We start from the raw sequence: 23,151 nt of genomic DNA on the forward strand, positions 1-23,151 counted from the left end.
GGTGTGGCTCTCCGTGCACAAGGCTGATCCGCATATGAACTCGCCTCGTGCAGGTGAAAAAAGGCAGTCGGTACTGAGCATGTGTCGGAGGGGGCGTGTCAGATGTGAAGCTCCTCAGTCAGCGGTGGAGGGTTGCATCAGAAAGGGTGAAGCGTGACGCAACCACGGTAATTGGATACGACTAAATTAGGGGAGAAAATTGGGAGAAAAAGAGGAAAACAAAATGTTATGATTGTCGGGATACGTTACGAGTAGAACTGTTAAGTGGCGTGCATACTACACACTTGCATACTGAAAGAGCGTACTGCTTTCCCGACCTAGCAGTGCGTACTGCCTCCAATCTAGTACGTACTGCTTAAGTATGCGATTTTGGACGCAGCCTTGGTTTTTAAACCGAGCTTTTATTCATGTCTTAGTAGAGGACCTTCCCTGTCCTGGGTTCGATCCCCAGGCGGGGGCGGTCCAGGTCCTTTCTGTGCAGAGTTTGCATGTTCTCCCCGTGTCTGCGTAGGTTTCCTCCGGGTGCTCCGGTTTCCTCTCACAGTCCAAAAACATGCAGCCAGGCTAACTGGAGATACTGAATTGTCCTATAGGTACCTATCAGCTAGGATGCATAAACCAGTGCATTGTAGTGCCGGTCCCAAGCCCGGATAAATAGGGAGGGTCGTGTCGGGAAGGGCATCCGGCGTAAAAACTGTGCCAAATCAATAATGCGGATCACGATCCGCCGGCGACCCCTAACGGGAGCAGCCGAGGAGATAGAGAGAGTGAAGGACCTTCCCTAAGCTGTTGCTGCAAAATTGAAAGCATATAAGACATATACGTTTAAAAATTAGAAGGGGCGTCCCAATACTTTTGGTCATGGCACTAATGGAGACGTGTGGTACAAAAGAACCCAGCAAGAAATATCTCACAAAACAGGAGCGAGAAACAGCTCGAGTCGAGAGAAACAGGTTGCTAGAGTCGCTGCCAACCGCCCACACGCACACACACACACACACACGCGCTCACACACACACACACACACACACACACACACACACACACACACACACAGTCTGTCAGTGTGAAATATGAGGCTACAGCATCAGAACCACACACAGCATCTCAACTCGCTTTCATAACATAATAATATTAACAACGGTCGCCGGAACAACACTGCAGGGATCTCGAGTCACGTCTGTCTCACCTACACAGACCCGACTGTCTGTCCGAGGGTGGGCGGGGCCGTATGGGGTTCCTCATTACTGCTGGAATTGAGGCGCTGCACAGAGACGGTGAGTAACGGAGAGCAGTGCGCGACTCTCCGTACGCGATACTGATCCCTGTGTGAACTCGTCTGGTGCAGGGGAAAAGAAGCGGTCGGCTAGTACAAACGTGTTGGGGGGGGGGGGGGGTCTTAGGTACGGCCCGGCCCTCCTCGGTCAGATTCAAGTGGGGAATTGGATACGACCAGATTAGAAGAAAAAGAGAGAAATATATAAGTAGAACAGAAAAACAAACACGCAAGACTTGAATCTCATGTGACGCGCCACTATAACGCCCCAACACACACACACACACACACACACACTTCTCATGATTACAGTCATTGATGCTAAATGCCGAACCTTATATTCTGAATCTGCAGTCATGACGGATCAGAACGAAGATATGAACGTTCGATGTCTGAATGTGTGTGCGTGTGTGTGTGACTGTGTGGATTTCAGTATAATCATAACGTTTGGACAGCTTTGTGTGTGTGTGTGGAGGTGTTTATGTTTTGAAAGGTGTGTGTACAGGTGTGTTGGTGTGTGTCGGTGGACGAAGGATACAGTATGATAAAAGTCGGACGACTGTAAAAAGCTAGCTTAAGAGTGTGTGTAGGAGTGTGTGTGTGTGTGTGTGTGGGCTGATGAAGGTTCAGGTGTTATGATGAGCAGCGCTCGAGTGTGCGTAGATGTGTGTAGTTGTTTGTGTGTGTGTGTGTGTTTATGGTGCTTTGTTTATGCTTTGACAGGTGTGTGGACAGGTGTGTGTACAGGTGTGTGTACAGGTGTGTGTACAGGTGTGTTGGTGTGTGTCGGTGGACGAAGGATACAGTATGATATTCAAAGTCGGACGACTGTAAAAAGCTAGCTTAAGAGTGTGTGTAGGAGTGTGTGTGTGTGTGTGTGGGCTGATGAAGGTTCAGGTGGTATGATGAGCAGCGCTTGAGTGTGTGTAGGTGTGAGTAGTTGTGTGTGTGTGTGTGTGTGTTCGTGGTGCTTTGTTTACGCCTCGACAGGTGTGTGTCAGTGGATGAAGGATACAGTATGATATTAAAAGTGGGACGACTGAGGAAAGGCTAGCTGAAGAGAGTGTGTGTGAGTGTGTGTGTGTGTGTGTGTGCAGACTGATGAAGGGTTAGGTGGTATGATGAACAGCTCTTAAGTGTGCGTAGGTGTGTGTAGTTTGTCTGTGTGTGTGGAGGTGTTTATGCTCTGACAGGTGTGTGTACAGGTCTGTGTACAAGTGTGTGTGTGTGAAGGTGTTTATACTTTGAAAGGTGTGTGAACATGTGTGTGTGTTGGTGGACGAAGCATACAGTATGATAGTAAAAGTCAGATGACCGTTAAAAGCTAGCTTAAGTGTGTGTGTGTGTGTGTGTGTGTGTGTGGAGAGAGAGAGATGAAGGGTCAGGAGGTATGATGAGATCTTGAGTGTGCGTAGGTGTGTGTAGTTGTTTATTCTTTGACAGGTGTGTGTACAGGAGTGTGTGTCGGTGGCCGAAGGATACAGTATGATATTACTGTCGGATGAATGTAAAAAGCTAGTTTAAGGGTGTGTGTAGGAGTGTGTGTGTGTGTGTGTGTGTGTGTGTATGTGGGCTGATGAAGGGTCTGGAGATATGATGAGCAGATCTATGCAGCAGCTCTTGAGTGTGTAGATGTGTGTAGTTGTGTGTGTGTGTGTGTGTGTGTGCGTGTGTTCAGGTGGGCGGCGGGCCGTGGTAGCGCAGCATGATGTTGAAGGAGCGGGCGAAGTTGTTGGACAGGGAGCAGCTGGCACCCTCGTCCATCATGGGCAGCAGGAAGGCGAAGAGCAGCAGGGCGAGGAGGAGGAGCTGCAGAGGAAGAGCCACGCGACACACGCGGTACAGGAACCCGCAGCAGCCTTCCTGCTAACACACACACACACACACACACAGTCAGCTCCAGAATGACTGGCACCCTTGGCAAAGTAAAACTCTCCGATTAATTAGTATAATCTTACACTGACTGAGAAAAAAATGACAAAAAATACACAATTATCATCAACAGAAATTCTAATACACAACATGTAACTGAATCATGTTAGCATGAATATTTGACTTTTTGTTTTTAAACTGCACGATAAAATGTTGTTCTGCTGTGATAAATACAGCCACATGGGCTCAGGAGTACTTCAGAAAACCATTTTCACTTAACAGGTCGCCGCTGCATTAAAAAAAAAGCGACTGGGGTATAAATACAGTGGTACCTTGTAACTCAACCTCCCCTTAAAACCTTAAAATCTTTGAAACTCAACACCCTTCGTCAAGAAATGTGTACCCTTAAACTCAACGTGTTCACCTTTAAAAAAAAAATTTGTTTATTTAATTTCAAATTAACAGTGAACAGCCGCTTTGTTCAGCGCTCGGCTTGAGCGGTGCAGTAAAACCTCATCAAAGTGTGAATATGAGACGAATCTGCATTAGTGTGGAATAAGCATCAGATCCAGGGTTACAGCTCCACATGTATCTGTGTTTATCTGGATTCTCCTCCCTGTTTCACTTTTAAACTTGTGTTACAGCTCCAGCTTCTGACAAATGGTGAGAATCAGAATCAGCTTCACCCAGAGTCTAAAACGCTTCTGGTTCTAAATAAATCTTAACGTGGTTTAATGTCGTAAAAGAAGGAGACAGGAGCACTAAACTTCTCTTCATTATTACTGCTCATAAGTTCCTCCACTAATCACATTCCTCACTCGCTGTTTTACTACAATACGTCTAAATAAAAACACTGAAATACAATAAAAGCTGCACTTTAGTTTTACTTCTTTATTGTTTCCTCATGCTTCCTAATCGTAGAGATGCTTGATCTTGGAATACCGTATTCCGTTCAGTACCGGCGCATTCACATGAGAAGCGACAAAATAGCTGTGAACTAAACTTAACATGGAAAAAAAGCGGAAAAGCACAAGCTGTCTTGCTGCTTCTGATGTGAATGCGCCGGTACTGAACTGAATACGATATTCCAAGATCAAACATCTCCACGATTAAGAAGCGTCAGGAAACAATAAAGAAGTAAAACTAAAGTGCAGCTTTTATTGTATTTCAGTGTTTATATTATATTTGTATTATTTTCAGTGTTTAAGTGTCAAAAACAACCTCATTATTTTACATGAGACTAAAATATCTGCAGCTCCACGGGACCATGGACGCATTAACAGATTTCACAAACATCCTTATGGGAAAAAATTGCTTTAAACTCAACCTCTTTAAACTCAACACTACTTCCAGAACCAGCTGACGTCATGTTATAAGGAAGCGCTGTTTAAGTGATGCTCTAAACAAAACTGATAGAAAGGTCTAGTGTGGGACGTCCTACTTTCGATATCAGTGTAATCGAGGATCTACTGTATATTGTCTGGCTTAAATTTTAAAGTCTTCACTATTTACCTGGTAAATGAGCACGTCATGACCCTGACACGCACATTTTCTGATGAAGAACAGATAGTGGCGTAAGAAATGATGAAGCTACTGAGGAAAGTTGTGACGTTACAGGGTTGAGGTCTCCTGGAAGATACATGATTACTCGGAGACGATGAAGAACGGCATGAAAAAGTTAAGAAAATTATTTAGACGAGACTGGAACGTGAGTTCAAAACGATCATGGAAGCAAAAAGATCATCCTGCACCGTTCCGTTGGCGCAATTTCACTCTGAATTCCTAATAATTCGAAGCTAACGGGCGATATTAGCAAACAGCATGATGGGTACGACGTGTTCTGATAAATAAACATCGCCGGAGCCGGAATCACTTCTCTATATGACTCATAGGTCAGAGAAATACATTCACACGCATGAAATCCACCCACATGTGAGCACTCACAGCGGGCACAGCAGGCACAGCGGGCACAGCGTGCCTCTCCCCCCTCCATGAAACGCCTCTGTAGAGCTGCTGAAGATCACGGAAGCACCACGGGTGATTGTAGAGCTTAAGAGAAGGTGAGAGAGAGTGGGTGGACGCAGAAGATTCGATACAATCACCGTAATTGCATCTCGCCCACCGTCGCTACCTGACTGGCAGGTGCGCCAGAGTACAGGGGAAACAGATACATCCAAATTACGACAATGCAAAGTGGAATTCCACTGTTTGCGAACTCTACAAGTCTTTGGGACTGTGATGGATGGACAGAACTCCAATCTAGGGATGCAATTCATCCCAACGCTGACCAGCAGGGTTGAGGTCAAGGCTCTGTACGGGCCACTGGAATCCCTCAACACCAAAACTGCCCACAAATACTAAGTCCTATACACAGGTAAAAATAAGGAGGGTTGTATCAGGAAGGGTCAACTGGAGTAAAAACGTGCCACATTAGGGATCTGGACCAGAGCTGCCAGCTGTGGCGACTCCTTATGTGCATTTTCCCCCAATTTTCCTCCCAATTTAGTCATATCCAAATACCCAAATGCATTTACAGTGTATCACAAAAGTGAGTACACCCCTCACATTTCTGCAGATATTTAAGTATATATTTTCATGGGACAACACTGACAAAATGACACTTTGACACAATGAAAAGTAGTCTGTGTGCAGCTTATATAACAGTGTAAATTTATTCTTCCCTCAAAATAACTCAATATACAGCCATTAATGTCTAAACCACCGGCAACAAAAGTGAGTACACCCCTAAGAGACTACACCCCTAAATGTCCAAATTGAGCACTGCTTGTCATTTTCCCTCCAAAATGTCATGTGATTTGTTAGTGTTACTAGGTCTCAGGTGTGCATAGGGAGCAGGTGTGTTTAATTTAGTAGTACAGCTCTCACACTCTCTCATACTGGTCACTGAAAGTTCCAACATGGCACCTCATGGCAAAGAACTCTCTGAGGATCTTAAAAGACGAATTGTTGCGCTACATGAAGATGGCCAAGGCTACAAGAAGATTGCCAACACCCTGAAACTGAGCTGCAGCACAGTGGCCAAGATCATCCAGCATTTTAAAAGAGCAGGGTCCACTCAGAACAGACCTCGCGTTGGTCGTCCAAAGAAGCTGAGTGCACGTGCTCAGCGTCACATCCAACTGCTGTCTTTGAAAGATAGGCGCAGGAGTGCTGTCAGCATTGCTGCAGAGATTGAAAAGGTGGGGGGTCAGCCTGTCAGTGCTCAGACCATACGCCGCACACTACATCAAATTGGTCTGCATGGCTGTCACCCCAGAAGGAAGCCTCTTCTGAAGTCTCTACACAAGAAAGCCCGCAAACAGTTTGCTGAAGACATGTCAACAAAGGACATGGATTACTGGAACCATGTCCTATGGTCTGATGAGACCAAGATTAATTTGTTTGGTTCAGATGGTCTCAAGCATGTGTGGCGGCAATCAGTTGAGGAGTACAAAGATAAGTGTGTCATGCCTACAGTCAAGCATGGTGGTGGGAATGCCATGGTCTGGGGCTGCATGAGTGCAGCAGGTGTTGGGGAGTTACATTTCATTGAGGGACACATGAACTCCAATATGTACTGTGAAATACTGAAGCAGAGCATGATCCCCTCCCTCCGGAAACTGGGTCGCAGGGCAGTGTTCCAGCATGATAATGACCCCAAACACACCTCTAAGACGACCACTGCTTTATTGAAGAGGCTGAGGGTAAAGGTGATGGACTGGCCAAGCATGTCTCCAGACCTAAACCCAATAGAACATCTTTGGGGCATCCTCAAGCGGAAGGTGGAGGAGCGCAAAGTCTCGAATATCCGCCAGCTCCGTGATGTCGTCATGGAGGAGTGGAAAAGCATTCCAGTGGCAACCTGTGAAGCTCTGGTAAACTCCATGCCCAGGAGAGTTAAGGCAGTTCTGGGAAATAATGGTGGCCACACAAAATATTGACACTTCAGGAACTTTCACTAAGGGGTGTACTCACTTTTGTTGCCGGTGGTTTAGACATTAATGGCTGTATATTGAGTTATTTTGAGGGAAGAATAAATTTACACTGTTATATAAGCTGCACACAGACTACTTTTCATTGTGTCAAAGTGTCATTTTGTCAGTGTTGTCCCATGAAAAGATATACTTAAATATCTGCAGAAATGTGAGGGGTGTACTCACTTTTGTGATACACTGTATTTACTTGGGCCGGTTCTAAAAAGCCTGAACGGAACCGGTTCAAGGTCCAGGATTATTATTGCTGAGGACAGCTGACAGAGAAACCAAAGCAGAAAGGTTCTACATGTCGGCGTGTGAGGCGGGGCTCGGGTTCGAGGCGGTGCGTGAGGAAACGAGTCTGTATTTACTTCAGCACATGATGACAGGTGACTGGATAACCAGGTCCGTTTAATGATACCCCGACAGCACTCGCGGGCATCATAACGAGCACCTTAGATACAGTAATACCAGACCAGCACCAGCGCGACAGCTCTGATCCAATGATCAGCCTTGTCTGAGGGAGGGAGGATCGTATGGGTTCCTCATAACTGCTGCACATACAACCTCTGCTGGCTGAGACGGGGGATAACGGAGATCGGTGCGTGATCCTCCGTGCGCGGTACGGATCTCCATATGAAGCAATCGGTACTGCACACGTGTCAGAGGTCACGGCTCTCGGGTAGAGGTGAAATACGATTGGGGAATTGGATACAACTAAATAGGAAAGAAAATCAGCTAATTCGGTTAATGACCTTAACCCTGTTAAACACATCTGGGATGAATTGGAATGTCAACTGCAAGCCAGGCCTACTGATTAGGCCCTTAGATTAAAAGAGCACAAATTTTCACAGACAGACTCCAAAATCTAAAGGTAAGACATCTAAGGAAGAAGAGTGAAGACTGTTAAAGCTGCAATAGATTTACATTTACAGCACCAGCAGACGCTCTTATCCAAAGCGACTTACAGTACTGTGACATTATACAGTCTAAGCAATTGAAGGTTAAGGGCCTTCCTCAAGGGCCCAGCAGCAGCCACCTGGCAGTGGTGGGACTTGAACCAGCGACCTTCTGATTACTAGTCCAGTACCTTAACCACTAGGCTACAGTTACCCATAATATAAAACCCTCCCAATAGGGAGCAACTGTAAGATAATCTCAATGATTCTGGAACAGGACGTCTGACACGCACACGGTCAGGCGTCCATATATTTTTGACCACATGCTTTCAAACTTGATGGCCAAAAGTATCCGGACACTTGTTGAACATCCCATTCCAAAACCACCGCCCTCTTTTTTTGTGCCAGTGCCAGACTTTACTCTTGTGACAGTGGCTTTCCACAAGATTTTGGACTGTTCCTGTGGGAATTTATGCCTATTCAGTTCGAAGGAACATCTGTAAGGTCAGGCAGCCGGTAAACTAATATGCCTTGCTCACAGTCAGCGTTCCAAATCATCCCAGAGCTGTTAAACAAGGTTAAAGTTCAAGGGTCTATAGCTTTTCCACACCAAACCAAACCAAACCAAATCAAGTCTTTATTGAATTAGCTTTGATCAGAAGGGACAGTCAAACTGGAGGGAAGAGAAGTGACCTTCCCTAAACTGTTGCCACACATTTAGAGGCATATCGATGATTTTAGATCATTAATTGTACTAGTTTTTATCTCGTAATTTTGCTTTACAGCGCAGTGGGAGCTCAGCGGTTAAGGTACTGGACTAGTAATCAGAAGTTTGTCGGTTCAAGCCCCACCTCCGCCACTGTCGGGCACCTGAGCAAGGCCCCTAAGTCTCAATTGCTTGAATTAAGGTTCAGTCATAACTAGGGATGCATCAATACCATTTTTTCCCAACCGAGTACAAGTACATGTATTTTTGTACTTGCCGATACCGATACCGATACCTATTGGATCAGATATCAGACATGCTAGAAAACTCGATCTGGTCGCCGAGCCGCTCGGTGAGCCGGTCGGATCGAGTCGTTGGATAGTTCACACTTAGCGATCGAGAGCCGAGTTTTGATCGTTGAGTCGCTCCCGAGTCGGCAAATCTAGCGCCGACCAGCCGCCGAGCGAAAATCAGGGCAAAAATCGTGTAGTGTGAACCAGGCATAACGCAGCAACGTGCACTAGGTACACGGTATCGGATGTTTAGTATCGGAGCCTCGTTTGCGAGTACGAGTACGAGTTAATGAGCGCGGTATCGGGCTAATACCCGATACCAGTATCGGTACTCATGCATCTCTAGTCGTAACTGTAAGTCGTGTTGAATAACAGCGTCCGATAAATGCCGGAAATATAAACGTACTCAAATGATGGACGAAGGAACGGCTGTGTTTAAAATATCTAAACTCACTAGCTAAAAGGGGCGTCCCAATACTTTTGTCCATATAGTGTATAAAGAGAGAAGCTGCGTTTGGGAAATGACCCAGAAAGCTTTGCACGCTCCCTACAGCGATGTTTCTGAAACCCGCCGCGTCCCGCCGAGCCTCCGGATTAGATCCGGCTCGTCGGTTCACGCCGGCGGCCGCGTCTCATTACGCTCCCACTGAGCCGAATAACACGGCGCCGCGAAACACTCGCTAACGACGACGAGTGTTTCAGGCGTCTCGCTAATTAAACAGCACTGAAAATACACTGTGTGACCGAAAGTATTTGGACGCCTGAGCGTGTGCTCGCTGGACGTCTTCTGAGGAGGCTTCTCATGAGAGTTTGAAGTACGCCTGTGGGAATTTGTACCCGTATGGTCTAAATATGACAGAATTTGCATGGCAGGGCGCTTATGTTGGTGGCAGTCAGGAGTTTCTTGGTTTTTAAACTGAGCTTTTCTTCATGTCATGCTGGAACAGGGAAGGACCTTCCCTAAACTGTTGCTGCAATGTCGGAAGCATAGACACTCCTTTACATAACTGATTTATTACAACGGCCATGACTGAAACACATGGATTCAATCATAAGAAGGGGCGTCTCAATACTTTTGTCCATGTAAAGTACTTCATAGCAGTGTTGGTGGCGGCTCAGCAGTTTAGGTTCTAGTATTAGTGATCAGAAGTTTGCTAGTTCAGTATCCTCAGGAAGAAGCTCCTCAGCATCCTCACTACAGAGACTGGAGCTTTCAAACAGATCAGACAGTGACTCCCATTCTTAATCCATAGTGTTTAATATGATGTCGGCCACCCTTTGCAGCTATAACAGCTTCAACTCTTCTGGGAAGGCTTTCCACAAGGTTTAGGAGTGTGTTCATGGGAATTTTTGACCATTATTGAGACACTGATGTTGGACGAGAAGGCCCGGCTCACAGTCTCCGCTCTAATTCATCCCAAAGGTGTTCTATCGGGTCGAGGTCAGGACTCTGTGCAGGCCAGTCAAGTTCTTCCACACCAAACTGGCTCATCCACGTCTTTATGGAGCTTGTGCTTTGTGCACTGGTGCGCAGTCATGTTGGAACAGGAAGGGGCCATCCCCAAACTGTTCCCACAAAGTTGGGAGCATGAAATTGTCCAAAATCTCTTGGTGTGCTGAAGCATTAAGAGTTCCTTTCACTGGAACTAAGGGGCCGAGCCCGACTCCTGAAAAACACCCCCACACCATAATCCCCCCTCCACCACACTTTACACTCGGCACAATACAGTCAGACAGGTACCGTTCCCCTGGCAACCGCCAAACCCAGACTCGTCCATCGGATCGTCAGACGGAGAAGCGTGATTCGTCACTCCAGAGAACACGTCTCCACCGCTCTAGAATCCAGTGGCGGCGTGCTTTACACCACTACATCCGACGCTTTGCATTGCGCTCGGTGATGTAAGGCTTGGATGCAGCTCGGACATGAAAACCCATTCCATGAAGCTCTACACACTGTTCTTCAGCTAATCTGAAGGCCACATGAAGTTTGGAGGTCTGTAGTGATAGACTCTGCAGAAAGTTGGTGACCTCTGCGCACTATGTTCCTCAGCATCCGCTGATCCGCTCTGTCATTTTACGTGGTAACACTTGGTGACTGAGTTGCTGTCGTTCCCAATCGCTTCCACTTTGTTATAATAGCACTGACAGTCGACTGTGGAATATTTAGTAGTGAGGAAATTTCACCACTGGACTTGTTGCACAGGTGGCATCACGGTACCACGCTGGAATTCACCGAGCTCCTGAGAGCGACCCGTTCTTTCACTAATGTGTGTAGAAGCAGTCTGCATGCCGAGGTGCTCGGTTTTATACACCTGTGGCCATGGAAGTGATTGGAACACCTGAATTCTATTATTTGGATGGTGAGTGAATACTTTTGGCAATATAGTGTACATTAGTGATCAGAAGTTTGCTAGTTCAAGCCCAGATGACTAAATTGAAAGAAAAGGGAAGAAATCAAGGGAGGTAAGAATAAGAAAATCAGCTCTCATCCAAATGAAATAAATGAACGTTGGTTATTAAATAACAAAAACTGCAGACAGATTTTAGTAAACCTAAGTCAGTTGTAGCCTAGTGGTTAAGGTACAGGACTAGTAATCAAAAGGTCGCTGGTTCAAGCCCAACCACTGCCAGGTTGCCACGGTTGGGCCCCTGAGCAAGGCCTTAAACCCTCAATTGCTTATACAGCATACTGCCACAGTACTGTAAGTCGTTTTGGATAAAAGCATCCGCTAAATGCTGGAAATGTAAATGTAGTAAATTAGAAATAAATACACGGATCCACTCAGATGTTTAATAATTTTAGTAAACATCAGCGCTCCTACGTGCTCTGAGTTTACATTCACATCCTGCAGAACCTGAACTCCACAAACACCGAGTCTGATGTTCTGACAGACTGAAAGATCAAACCAAGAGAAACGAACCAATCACGATTAAGTTAGAATTGTTAATCACTGTACCACAGCTTTTCTCCTTTTATACTCCAGTTGGTTGGTTTTTTAAACCCTGCGTCGCGATCCAATAATACAGTGGCACCTGTAACTCGAGCACCCCTAAACTCGAAATCTTTGAAGCCCGACGCCGTTCAGGGAGAAATTTGTACCTTTAAACTAACTGTTTTTAAAGGTATTTCAGTGTTTTTATATTATATTTGTGTTATTTTCAGTGTATATGTCAAAAACAACCTCATTATTTTACATTAGTCTAAAATATAAGCAGTTTCACACGACCATGGACGCATTAACAGGTTTCCCAAACATCCTTATGGGGAACAAAGTTTAACAGACACATAACATAAACAAAAAACGAACTTGTGCACAATCGCCCCCTTGTGGAGGCTTTACGTTACATCCTGTAAACCACAGTGGGACCAGACTGCCACCAATTTCATTCATATATTTTGTTTTGAGGTTTCATTTTGTTGCATCGTTCATCACGGACAAAACCCTGGTCTACCCAACACACCCTCCGTCCTCTCTGACCGGGTCATCATTCACTAAATCAATGTGACACCTCTCGAGTCAACAGCAACCTAGACATGGTGCCCATCCATCACATGGCAACACACACTTATAGGTTCACTTTCACCCAAGACCAATATAGTCAATCCTCTTTCTGAATGTATTTGCAAGGAGACAAGAGAAGAACATACAAAACTCCTTAGACAGTGACCGGAGAGAGAAGGATAGACCCATGTCCCTGTGAGGTTTGCACTCACTGTGCCAGAGTGTCAGGGAGGGTGTGAATACTTACGCCTACAGTCAGAACCTAATCTGTTTAAACCCTCACGTTACCTCACACACGCTCTGTTACCCTCAGTGAGGCTGAGGAATGAGGAACAGTCAGATTTAACACCCACCTTCTTATCCCGAACCAGCTCCTCCTGCTGCAGCGAGCGTTCATTCTGGAATAAAGCAGAACAGAAATCAGATGAGTGCAGGGCGCCACCGTGTGGCCGCTCATAACAACTACAACCACAATAACACCGTGCCTGGAAAGCATTTACCAACAACAATAATAATAATAGTAGTTATAATTTTAATAATTTGCATAGTTATGACGATTATTATTTGTAATTGTTTTTGTGTTATTTTGCTGTTATTATTATTTATTTTGTTATTATTTATGTAAATATTCCACAATGGATTAAGTGATGCCATTTTGCACCCAGTGATTCCAGGGAAACATGAGCCACTGCGACCCTGACCAGAATAACGTGGTGGTAAAACATCAAAAATGAAATGTAGTTATGCCTTAATTAATAATGTTATTGCCTTTATTTATTATTATTATTATTGTTGTTATTTGGGTATTAACATTATATAATAAATTATTAATATTGTTATTATTACTGTATTTTGATTCTTTTTTTTGTATCATTTTATATTATTGTTTTATTACATTATTTTGTTATTATAACTTTTTTATATACAGATTTTATATTAAAGATTTTATTTCAATAATTGTTCATCTTTTTAGAATATTTTGTTTTTATTATTTTTAAATTTATTTGTTGTTTTTATTGTTAATTTTGTCTATTTATTTTTATTATTGTTACTTTTTAATTTATTATATTATTGTATATTATAATGGCTGTTTTTATTTTTATACTTAATAATAATATACACTGATCAGCCATAACATTAAAACCACCTCCTTGTTTCTACGCTCACTGTCCATTTTATCAGCTCCACTTACCATATAGAAGCACTTTGTAGTTCTACAATTACTGACTGTAGTCCATCTGTTTCTCTGCATGCTTTGTTACCCGCTTTCACCCTGTTCTTCAATGGTGGTCAGGACCCCCACAGGACCACCACAGAGCAGGTATCATTTAGGTGGTGGATGATTCTCAGCACTGCAGTGACACTGACATGGTGGTGGTGTGTTAGTGTGTGTTGTGCTGGTATGAGTGGATCAGACACAGCAGTGCTGCTGGAGGTTTTAAACACCGTGTCCACTCACTGTCCACTCTATTAGACACTCCTACCTAGTCGGTCCACCTTGTAGATGTAAAGTCAGAGACGATCGCTCATCTATTGCTGCTGTTTGAGTCGGTCATCTTCTAGACCTTCATCAGTGGTCACAGGACGCTGCCCACGGGGCGCTGTCGGCTGGATGTTTTTTGTCTGGACTATTCTCAGTCCAGCAGTGACAGTGAGGTGTTTAAAAACTCCAGCAGCGCTGCTGTGTCTGATCCACTCATACCAGCACAACACACACTTTCTTTTATCTTCTTTTTAACGCCGTGTTTACTCTTTAAGTTATATTCACGGCAGGAAAGGTCTATGTGGGTGTTTTGTATCTGTTACGTTGTATCTGATATTATATGTATATTCCTAATTTAGTAATTGTAATGAATTTTAAAAGTTTTTCTGTTTTTCCAAGGTTAAAAATGTCTTTCATTGTTCCGGTTATGGATAATTTTTGTCTTTCCCTTTGATATTTAGGGCACTCAGTCAATATGTGTTTAATTGTGATGCGTAATTGGCAGGATTCACATTGCGGGGCATCCTCCCCTTTTATTAAGTGGGAGTGTGTAAGGCTGGTGTGTCCAATGCGACATCTGGAGTAGATAACTTGATCTTTACGTTTATCTGGGTATGATTTCTGGCGGATTTTTAAGTCAGGGCATATTTCATAAAGTTTGTTCTGTGTTAATGTGTTCCATTCTGTCTGCCATTTGTTATATATATATATATTGTTTCACTAGAGGCATGGTGTCTGTTGTTGGAAGTTTGAGGTTGATGATCCGTTCTCCTGTTTCTCTTCTTGCCAACTGATCTGCTTTCTCATTTCCTGGAATTCCACAGTGGAATTCGAAGTTGTGTTCTGTGAGCTTGTGGTTTCTTTCCAAGAGATCAATCAGGATCGGGTGATGAAGTGAGCAGGTGCACAACACACACTAACACACCAGCACCATGTCAGTGTCACTGCAGTGCTGAGAATGATCCACCACCTAAATAATACCTGCTCTGTGGTGGTCCTGTTGGGGTCCTGACCATTGAAGAACAGCATGAAAGGGGGCTAACAAAGCATGTAGAGAAACAGATGGACTACAGTCAGTAATTGTAGAACTACAAAGTGCTCCTATATGGTAAGTGGAGCTGATAAAATGGACAGTGAGTGTAGAAACAAGGAGGTGGTTTTAATGTTATGGCTGAGGTGTGTAAGTACATGTTTACATGTTTCAGTATCCTCACTACAGATACTGGAGCTCTCAGACAGGTCAGTATTAACTCTTGACCGCTCCAGAATGACCTGCAGCTGCTATATTACAGGTTCTGGCATGAAAGTGAATGGAGGACGACTGGGTTTCAGAAGGTTCTATTAATCGTGTGAGCTGCCCTGAGTACCTTTGGTTTGATCGGAGCTTGAAGAACTTCAGCCTCCTTCAGTTTGGATTTGTAGAGCATCCACTTGTAGCGCAGTTCCTCCAGTTCCACGTTCTCCAGTCCTGTTTCAGGACCTGAGGTCAGCAGGTGCTGGAACCGCTCCTGACCCCAGGGTACGCCGGCACGTAGCTCCTGTACACACACACACACACACACACGGAGGGAAATCAGTGATGAAAACAGGATGTTACACACCAGTACGACCATCAATCCTCAATGTAATAACACTAAAACCAGACAGTTCTGCATTACTCGTCTTCCAACGGACGCCTGCAGAGGGTGGATTACAACACGGGAGCAAGTCTAAAATCTATGCGGGATTTCATGTTTGTTCCCTGTTTGCATGTAGCAGCATTTAGCAGTTTATTCAAACGAGAAATGGTTTCCATTTTCATTTCACCCTAGTCAGGGTCGTGGTGGGTTCATTTCTAAAGCAGAACAGAAATCAGATGAGTGCAGGGCGCCTCCCTGTGGCTGCTTGTCACAACTACAACCATAATAACAAGGGGAAAGTATTGTCAATAATAATAATAATAATAATAATAATAAATAATAATAATCATAATAATAATAGTAATAAATAATAATAATAGTAATAGTAATAAATAATAATATTAAATAATAATAGCAATAGTAATAAATAATAATAACAATAGTAAATAATAATAATAGTAATAGTAATAAATAATAATAATACAAATAATAATAATAATAGTAAATAATAATAATAGTAATACTAATAAATAATAATAATACAAATAATAATAATAATAGTAAATAATAATAATAGTAATACTAATAAATAATAATAATACAAATAATAATAATAATAATAAATAATAATAGTAATAAGTAATAATAATAATAATAGTAAATAATAATAATAGTAATAAATAATAATAATAATAGTAAATAATAATAATAGTAATACATAATAATAGTAAATAATAATAATAGTAATACTAATAAATAATAATAATACAAATAATAATAATAATAATAAATAATAATAGTAAATAATAATAATAGTAATAAGTAATAATAATAATAATAGTAATAAATAATAATAATAATAGTAAATAATAATAATAGTAATACATAATAATAGTAAATAATAATAATAGTAATAAATAATAATAATAGTAATAAATAATAATAATAGTAATAAATAATAATAATCATAATAATAATAGTAATAAATAATAATAGTAATAGTAATAAATAATAATATTAAATAATAATAGTAATAGTAATAAATAATAATAACAATACTAAATAATAATAATAGTAATAGTAATAAATAATAATAATACAAATAATAATAATAATAGTAATACTAATAATAATAATACAAATAATAATAATAATAGTAAATAATAATAATAGTAATACTAATAAATAATAATAATAATAATAATAATAAATAATAATAATAATAGTAAATAATAATAATAGTAATAAATAATAATAATAATAGTAAATAATAATAATAGTAATACATAATAATAGTAAATAATAATAATAGTAATAAATAATAATAATAATAGTAAATAATAATAATAATAATGGCTCTTTTCTTGATCATTTATCTAGTCATTATTAATTATTTTATAATTTTTTAATGCATTTTCTCCCTTTTTCTCCCGATTTTAAGCGCATCCAATTTTTACCCAATAAAATCGTGTTATGCTTCCTCTCGTTTGGTGCTAACCCCCGCCCCGATTGAGGAGAGCGAGACTGACACACTTTAGATACCAAAGTTTCTCCATCCATTCATTAAGAGAGAGAGGAAGTAGCTTAACGGAAAGTCACTGCTTTAAGCCAAACCTCTGCCAGGATGCCACGACTGGGCCCTTGAGCAAGGCCCTTAACCCTCAATTGCTTGAAGTGTATATGGTTAGAATAGTTTGTTGCTTTGGCTTAAAGTGATACGTTGCCATATACATCGCCATAGTCTGAAAGGCCTCCAAAGCTGGTAGACTGAAGCCTACAGATCATCTCCAGGATCTAACATTTTGAGGGACCGTTCTCTAATCAGATGAAACACAAATCACACGGTTCGAGGGCTGCTGAGTTCTGAATGAGAAACCACCTCAGAGTCCTGATTTTTACTGATCGCTCAGCTCACGCCACCCTTCACTGGTTACCAGAATCCTTACTTTCAAAGCCCGTCATGGTCTCAGGTGGCAGGTCCTTTAGTTCCTGGACTACGTTTCTGTCCACCATGCTTTTGCTCACTACGTTCCTGTCCACCAGAATCACAGCTACAATCTTTACGACGCTAACTGTCCTCCAGCTGAGGAGCTTAACACGCCAACCAAACACACCCGCCTGGCGTAAACCAGACCAGATATAACATCAGAACACAGACAGCGCTCAGAGATGTTTCAGAGGTGAACATGAAAGTTTCATGTAAAGACAGAGAGAGGAAGGTGGTGATTAAAAACCTGGAGTGTCTTCTGTCTGATCTTCAGATCTTTGGTGCTCAGCGCTCTTTGGTCGGTTGTGATTTCCGTCAGTTTGTTGTTTTGTGAGAGAAACCAGACCTCAAACTCTCTCCAGAGAGAATCCCAATTAGAGCTGCGTCCTCTCACGGCCAAACCCGCCTGCAACAGAGAACAATCACACATTATAACCTTAATTACTGGGCAATTAATAGAAAAAGATATGTGGACACCTGACCTGAGCCTGGGAATCGAACCCAGGACCTTCTTGCTGTGAGGCGACAGTGCTACCCTCCTGCCTGTTCCAATTTATCTTAAAGACTTAACTATTAGTAGTGGCTAAGGGAATCATGATAACTTTGGCTCGCTTTTTTAAGCGACCACATTTTGTCCATGATTTTTTATGTGACACAGGCAACACAATGCATCTTACTCTCTCTACGATGTAACATGAAGCCTCCACAAGGCTTAATTTATTTAATTATTATTATTATTATTATTATTCTATGCGACCCATTTGTTTTGGCTCGGTTTGAAAAACCCTGCGGTATTACGTAGTCTTGACGTAGGCCTTTGTAAATCGAATGTTTACTGGCTTATTACTGAAAGTGTGTTTTCAGCTCCTCACTTGGTTAGAACGGCACTCACCAAACAAAGACCACTAGGAGGAGTACAGGTCTTTACGTAACAGGTACAGGGAAAAACAATAAAACAAAGAGACACGTCTCACAAAATGACAAATATGGAGTTCTTTTCAAACGTAAATAAATTATCATTGATTTTTAATTTCTATGAACGTGTTCGAGTGTCATTTATTTGCAAATTCAGGCTCGTCAGGGACAGTTTAACCGTTTTAAGTGCACGAAGAAATATGTAAGTTCACATGCTAGTGCGTTGTGCCACCTCATCCCATTGGTTTGAATGGCGTGAGGCTAAGTATGTTAGCTTATGCCTGATTTACACGACCCGACTCTTGCCCTGATTTTCGCTCGCCGACTGGTCAGCGCTAGATTTGCTCGGCGTTCGTACAGTGTTCGAAACTCGGCTGTCAATCGCTGTGTGTGAACTACTCAACAACTCGATCCGAGTGGAGCACTCGCCGAGCGATCGGGGCTGAAGATAAATACATAGCTTGCTAAATATCTGGATATGAGTCGGCCGACTGGCAATGAGCGTGGTGTTATACAGCCAATGAGAACGCAAGATATGCTGTGAGGGGAAACACAGTGGAGGGGTGTGAACAGGTGGGACAGGGGTGTAATATAGTTCATATCAGAATACATCAGCACACACGCACACGTTTTACAGTATTTCTGACCTGATAGTTTTCTACAAAACACCCACGCTGCATTGCAAAAATATTTATTAACCTTCAACTCACTATAGAGCGATCCATGCTGCTCGTGTTGCCAAATCCACTCAGATTCATTTATTTTTCCTCTTTGATTTTACGCTGCACATCAGCGCACACAACTTTGATCTCTCGCTACTTGTTGACGTGCATTTTTGGACGTGGTGTCATTAAACCCCTCGTCACTTCTCATGTTTGTTTTCGTGACAAAACGTAGTTTGGGAGAGCAGAGAAGCTCGCCTGTGATTCCAGTTGGTGATAGATGGTGTAGTGTGTGACCCCCCCATCGCCGATCAGTCGTGTAGCGTGAAATACACACCGACCTGAAAGACTCCCGATTACAAGAGATCCGGTCGTGTAGTGTGAACTGTACAGCGACCTGACCACTTGGACAGTGCATGGCCCATGCTTCTGAAATGGAATGTCCAACAAGGTCAAGTGTCCACATATCTTTGGACATTTTTGGACAGTGTATCTCTATATGGCAGGAAGACAAGTCTCACCAGTGCATTTGGGATGGTAATAAGAAAGCATGTGTTCTTCCAGCCATGTGTTCCTACCTGGATGAGATCTTTGGAGCCGAGAGCTGATGTTCCAGCAGGAGGTTTAAATTTCATCCTCATGTCTTCATCAGAATTCATAAATCTCAGCTGATCACCAGCATATGCGATACGACCTTTATCCACGTCTACTAAACCATGAGTTCCTTCCAAATCAAGATCTTCTACCCCAGAAGATCGATATTCAATCCATTCCGTCGTTCTGCTTCTACTCCCAAATCCACTTCTTATGTCCATCCCAACTCCATAAACATCTCCTCCACCTTTCCCCTCCCTATAATACTGGATCCCTCTTCCTTCACCCGCAGAGTCCACATCATCAGCTGTAGATCCTCCCTTGATAGTCTGGATGTTCTTTGATGGCGTCCGGTCCAGGCGTAGTCCAGCCCCGCCTCCCACACTGAAATTAAAATCTGCATCCTCGGTCTGAGACGAATCGTCATGCTTAGTGACGGATCTCCCAACGACTTTAAATCCAGACCCCCTTCCTGGACCTTCTACCAGCTGAATCCCAGAACCTTCAGCAAGCCCGAGGTCATAATCAGGTCTGATCTTGATCTTGGAGCCACTTCCTGCGATGAAACCGACCCCTTCCGGCTGGTCCAGGCTGAGATCATCTAAACCTCGTTGGGAAATGAAGGAGGAATCGGTTTCACCCGAGGCCGCGTGTCCGTTCAACAACCTGGAGGAAGGAAAACGTACCAGAGATGATTAACCAAGCGCATCTTTACACCAAAGGACTCAAACATCACATCAAAGGTGGCGTGAAGATCAAGGGTGGCACAGTGGTTTAATACTCCTACACTACACCAGCAAGAGATCGAGCCGTCAGGTTCGAGTTTCAGTGAGGCTACCAGGCTGGTTGGTCGCACATCCGATCTGCTGCGTCTGAGGGACGGAGAGTTAAGGATTTTCCCCTCATTGCTACTGCAACAGCGCCCCCTGCTGTTTGAGGTGCCAACACAGAAGTGGCGGAATATATGGAGCATAAAGCACAACTCTAAGTAGGAAAGCGCCGCTGGATGGCGACTAAACACATGATGGAAGGGGTCGTCATTAGTGTGTTACCATCCTCCTTAGGAGGGTTATAAGTTTTAGTCCCAGGCGTCATTTGTTTATTTTCAGTTACTGATTCATGATCTAAATCACGGTCGCAATGGGCGCAAGGCAAGAACACGCCAGCCAATCAGGGCTCTTGTGTGGTGCGGCGCTCCAACGGAGTCTCAAGCAGAGCTACCGACCTGGCCAGGCGTGCACACAAATACAACTGCCCGCCTTTGAGGGAGGGAAGGTCGGACGTGGTGTCTTTCTGCTGCCACTGGGATTTGAGACGATTATGGGGGTTACATGGAGCTTAGCGTGGCTCTCTGTACGCTATACGGCTCTCTGTGGGAACCCAATGCTGGCGGGTGATGATCTATCCTTGATCAGAACGGGGGTCATGCAAGCGGCAGTGGAATCACAATCAGGGACTGGAAATGACTAAATTGGAAGGGTTGTAAGTTTTAGTCCCCGATTCATGATCTAGGTCACGGTCACAATGGGCGCAAGGCAAGAACACGCCAGCCAATCAGGGAGCTTGTATGGTGCGGAGGTCTAACACGCTTGCACATCACTGCAAAGTGTCTTAGTAGAGCTACCGACCTGGCCGGGCGTCCACACAAATACAACTGCCCGCTTTTGGGGGAGGGAGGGAGGGAAGGATGGACGTGGTGTCTTTCTGCTGTCGCTGGGATTTGGGACGATTACGGGGGTCACATGGAGGTTAGCGTGGCTCTCCGTACGCTATACAGCTCTCTGTGGGAACCCAATACTGGCAGGTGATAAGTGTCCGCTATCCTTGGAAATGACTAAATTGGGACTGTTGTATGTTTTAGTCCCACAAGTCATTTGTCCATTTTCAGTGATTGGCAGCCAATCAGAGCGATTGTGTGGCGGTCTCAGCAGAGCTACCAACCTGGCTGGGCATCCACACAAACACGACTGGCCGTCTTTCCGCTGCCGCTGCGATTCGGGACGATTATGGGGGTCACATAATCATGCTTAGCATGGCTCTCCGTACGTTATACAGCTCTCCGTACGCCATACAGCTCTCTGTGGAAACCCAACACTGGCAGGTGATGAGAGGCGGCACAGATTGGACACTTGTCGGAAGGAAAGTTGTGCAAGCAGCAGCGGATTCACAATTGGGAACCGGAAATGACTAAATTGTAGTTAAGGTACTGGACTAGTAATCAGAAGGTTGCCGGTTCAAGCCCCACCACCACCGAGTTGCCACTGTTGGGCCCCTGAGCAAGGCCCTTAACCCTAAATTGCTCAAAATAGTGTTCAGTCGCTTTGGATAAAAGCGTCTGCTAAATGCCGAAAATGTAAATATAAATATAAATCCTCACAGACTGAGCACGAGGATCAAACCCAGGTCCTGAGGACAAATCGGGCACTGTGGCACCTACTTTACCAGCTGTGCCACCAAGCCTTCGATCCACTTACGCCCTCTCATGAACGTACCTGTACAGGTTGTGACTGAGCGCGAGCAGGGCCATCCAGCTCTCGCGGAGGCGCTTCAGGTCCCGCTGGATGTGAACTTTGCCCTCGTCGGAGGTTTTGAGCAGCACTCGGTTGCCCTGCACTTCAGTCCTGTGCAGCTGCAGCTCCTTCTCGGGGAACTCACCCAGCGCCCTCTGCAGGAGCCAGAAAGAAACAGGAAGCCCAGTTAAGAGGAGTGGAAGTTTCCCCGGGACTGACTCGGACGTGGAAGGGTGTACGATACCTCCGCCTCGTGCTGCCGGTTCTCCACGCTCCAGTCTCCATCGGGACCTCGGAAGGACTCCAGCTTCTGCCTCATGATCATCAGCCACTTCTCCACGTTCAGCATGCTGTCGTGGAAGTTCTCGTGCTCCAGGACGCTCTCCTCGCCCTCGTTCACCTTCGCCTGATCAACGTGGCGGTGGAGAAAAATGACATGAAACCCTACTGCGGAGAGTCGCACGTAATCGCGCACAAAGCAACTTCAGACTCGACTCGGACTCGTTTCAAATAACTCGGACTGGAATCGTGACTTGCAAAAATGGACTTGTGGACAACAAAAGTCAGCAACATTAGTTTGGTGTGATAATTATATATATATATTTATACAACAGTTAGTTCCGACCTTACAATCTGATTGGTTGAGAAGCGTTCTAATCACAATTTTTTCACATCACAACTGTATTACTCCGCTGACGCGTTGCCAGTAACGACAAACTTCATGCACACAAACACGCACGCAGCGACACAGACTTTTTTCCCGATCGCGTTTTAAATCCGTTATCTGATACACAATCTAGTGCACTATGTAGGGAACATAAATCTGTGATCTGATACACAATCTAGTGAGTCTTTGAT

General features: G+C 43.7%; 1 protein-coding gene across 2 annotated transcripts in view; it reads right to left on the reverse strand.

The window, feature by feature from the left end:
* Positions 1-1,443: 1,443 nt before the first annotated feature.
* The window catches only part of syne3 (spectrin repeat containing, nuclear envelope family member 3), a 54,899-nt gene continuing 33,191 nt past the window's right edge, over positions 1,444-23,151 (reverse strand). The window contains exons 12-18 of one of the 2 annotated variants that reach the window (XM_063007431.1): positions 22,538-22,699; positions 22,276-22,448; positions 19,768-20,449; positions 17,860-18,018; positions 15,374-15,544; positions 12,877-12,921; positions 1,444-3,139 (exon numbers count right to left, since the gene is read on the reverse strand). In XM_063007431.1, the coding sequence (XP_062863501.1) occupies positions 2,951-3,139; positions 12,877-12,921; positions 15,374-15,544; positions 17,860-18,018; positions 19,768-20,449; positions 22,276-22,448; positions 22,538-22,699 (1,581 nt within the window). In that variant the 3' untranslated portion in view covers positions 1,444-2,950. Of the gene's footprint in view, positions 3,140-11,840; positions 11,914-12,876; positions 12,922-15,373; positions 15,545-17,859; positions 18,019-19,767; positions 20,450-22,275; positions 22,449-22,537; positions 22,700-23,151 lie in introns of those variants that run through there. The other variant, XM_063007432.1, reaches the window with a different exon arrangement.

The sequence above is a fragment of the Trichomycterus rosablanca genome, chromosome 13 (genome assembly GCF_030014385.1).
Source record: "Trichomycterus rosablanca isolate fTriRos1 chromosome 13, fTriRos1.hap1, whole genome shotgun sequence".
Taxonomy (NCBI): Eukaryota; Metazoa; Chordata; class Actinopteri; order Siluriformes; family Trichomycteridae; genus Trichomycterus; species Trichomycterus rosablanca.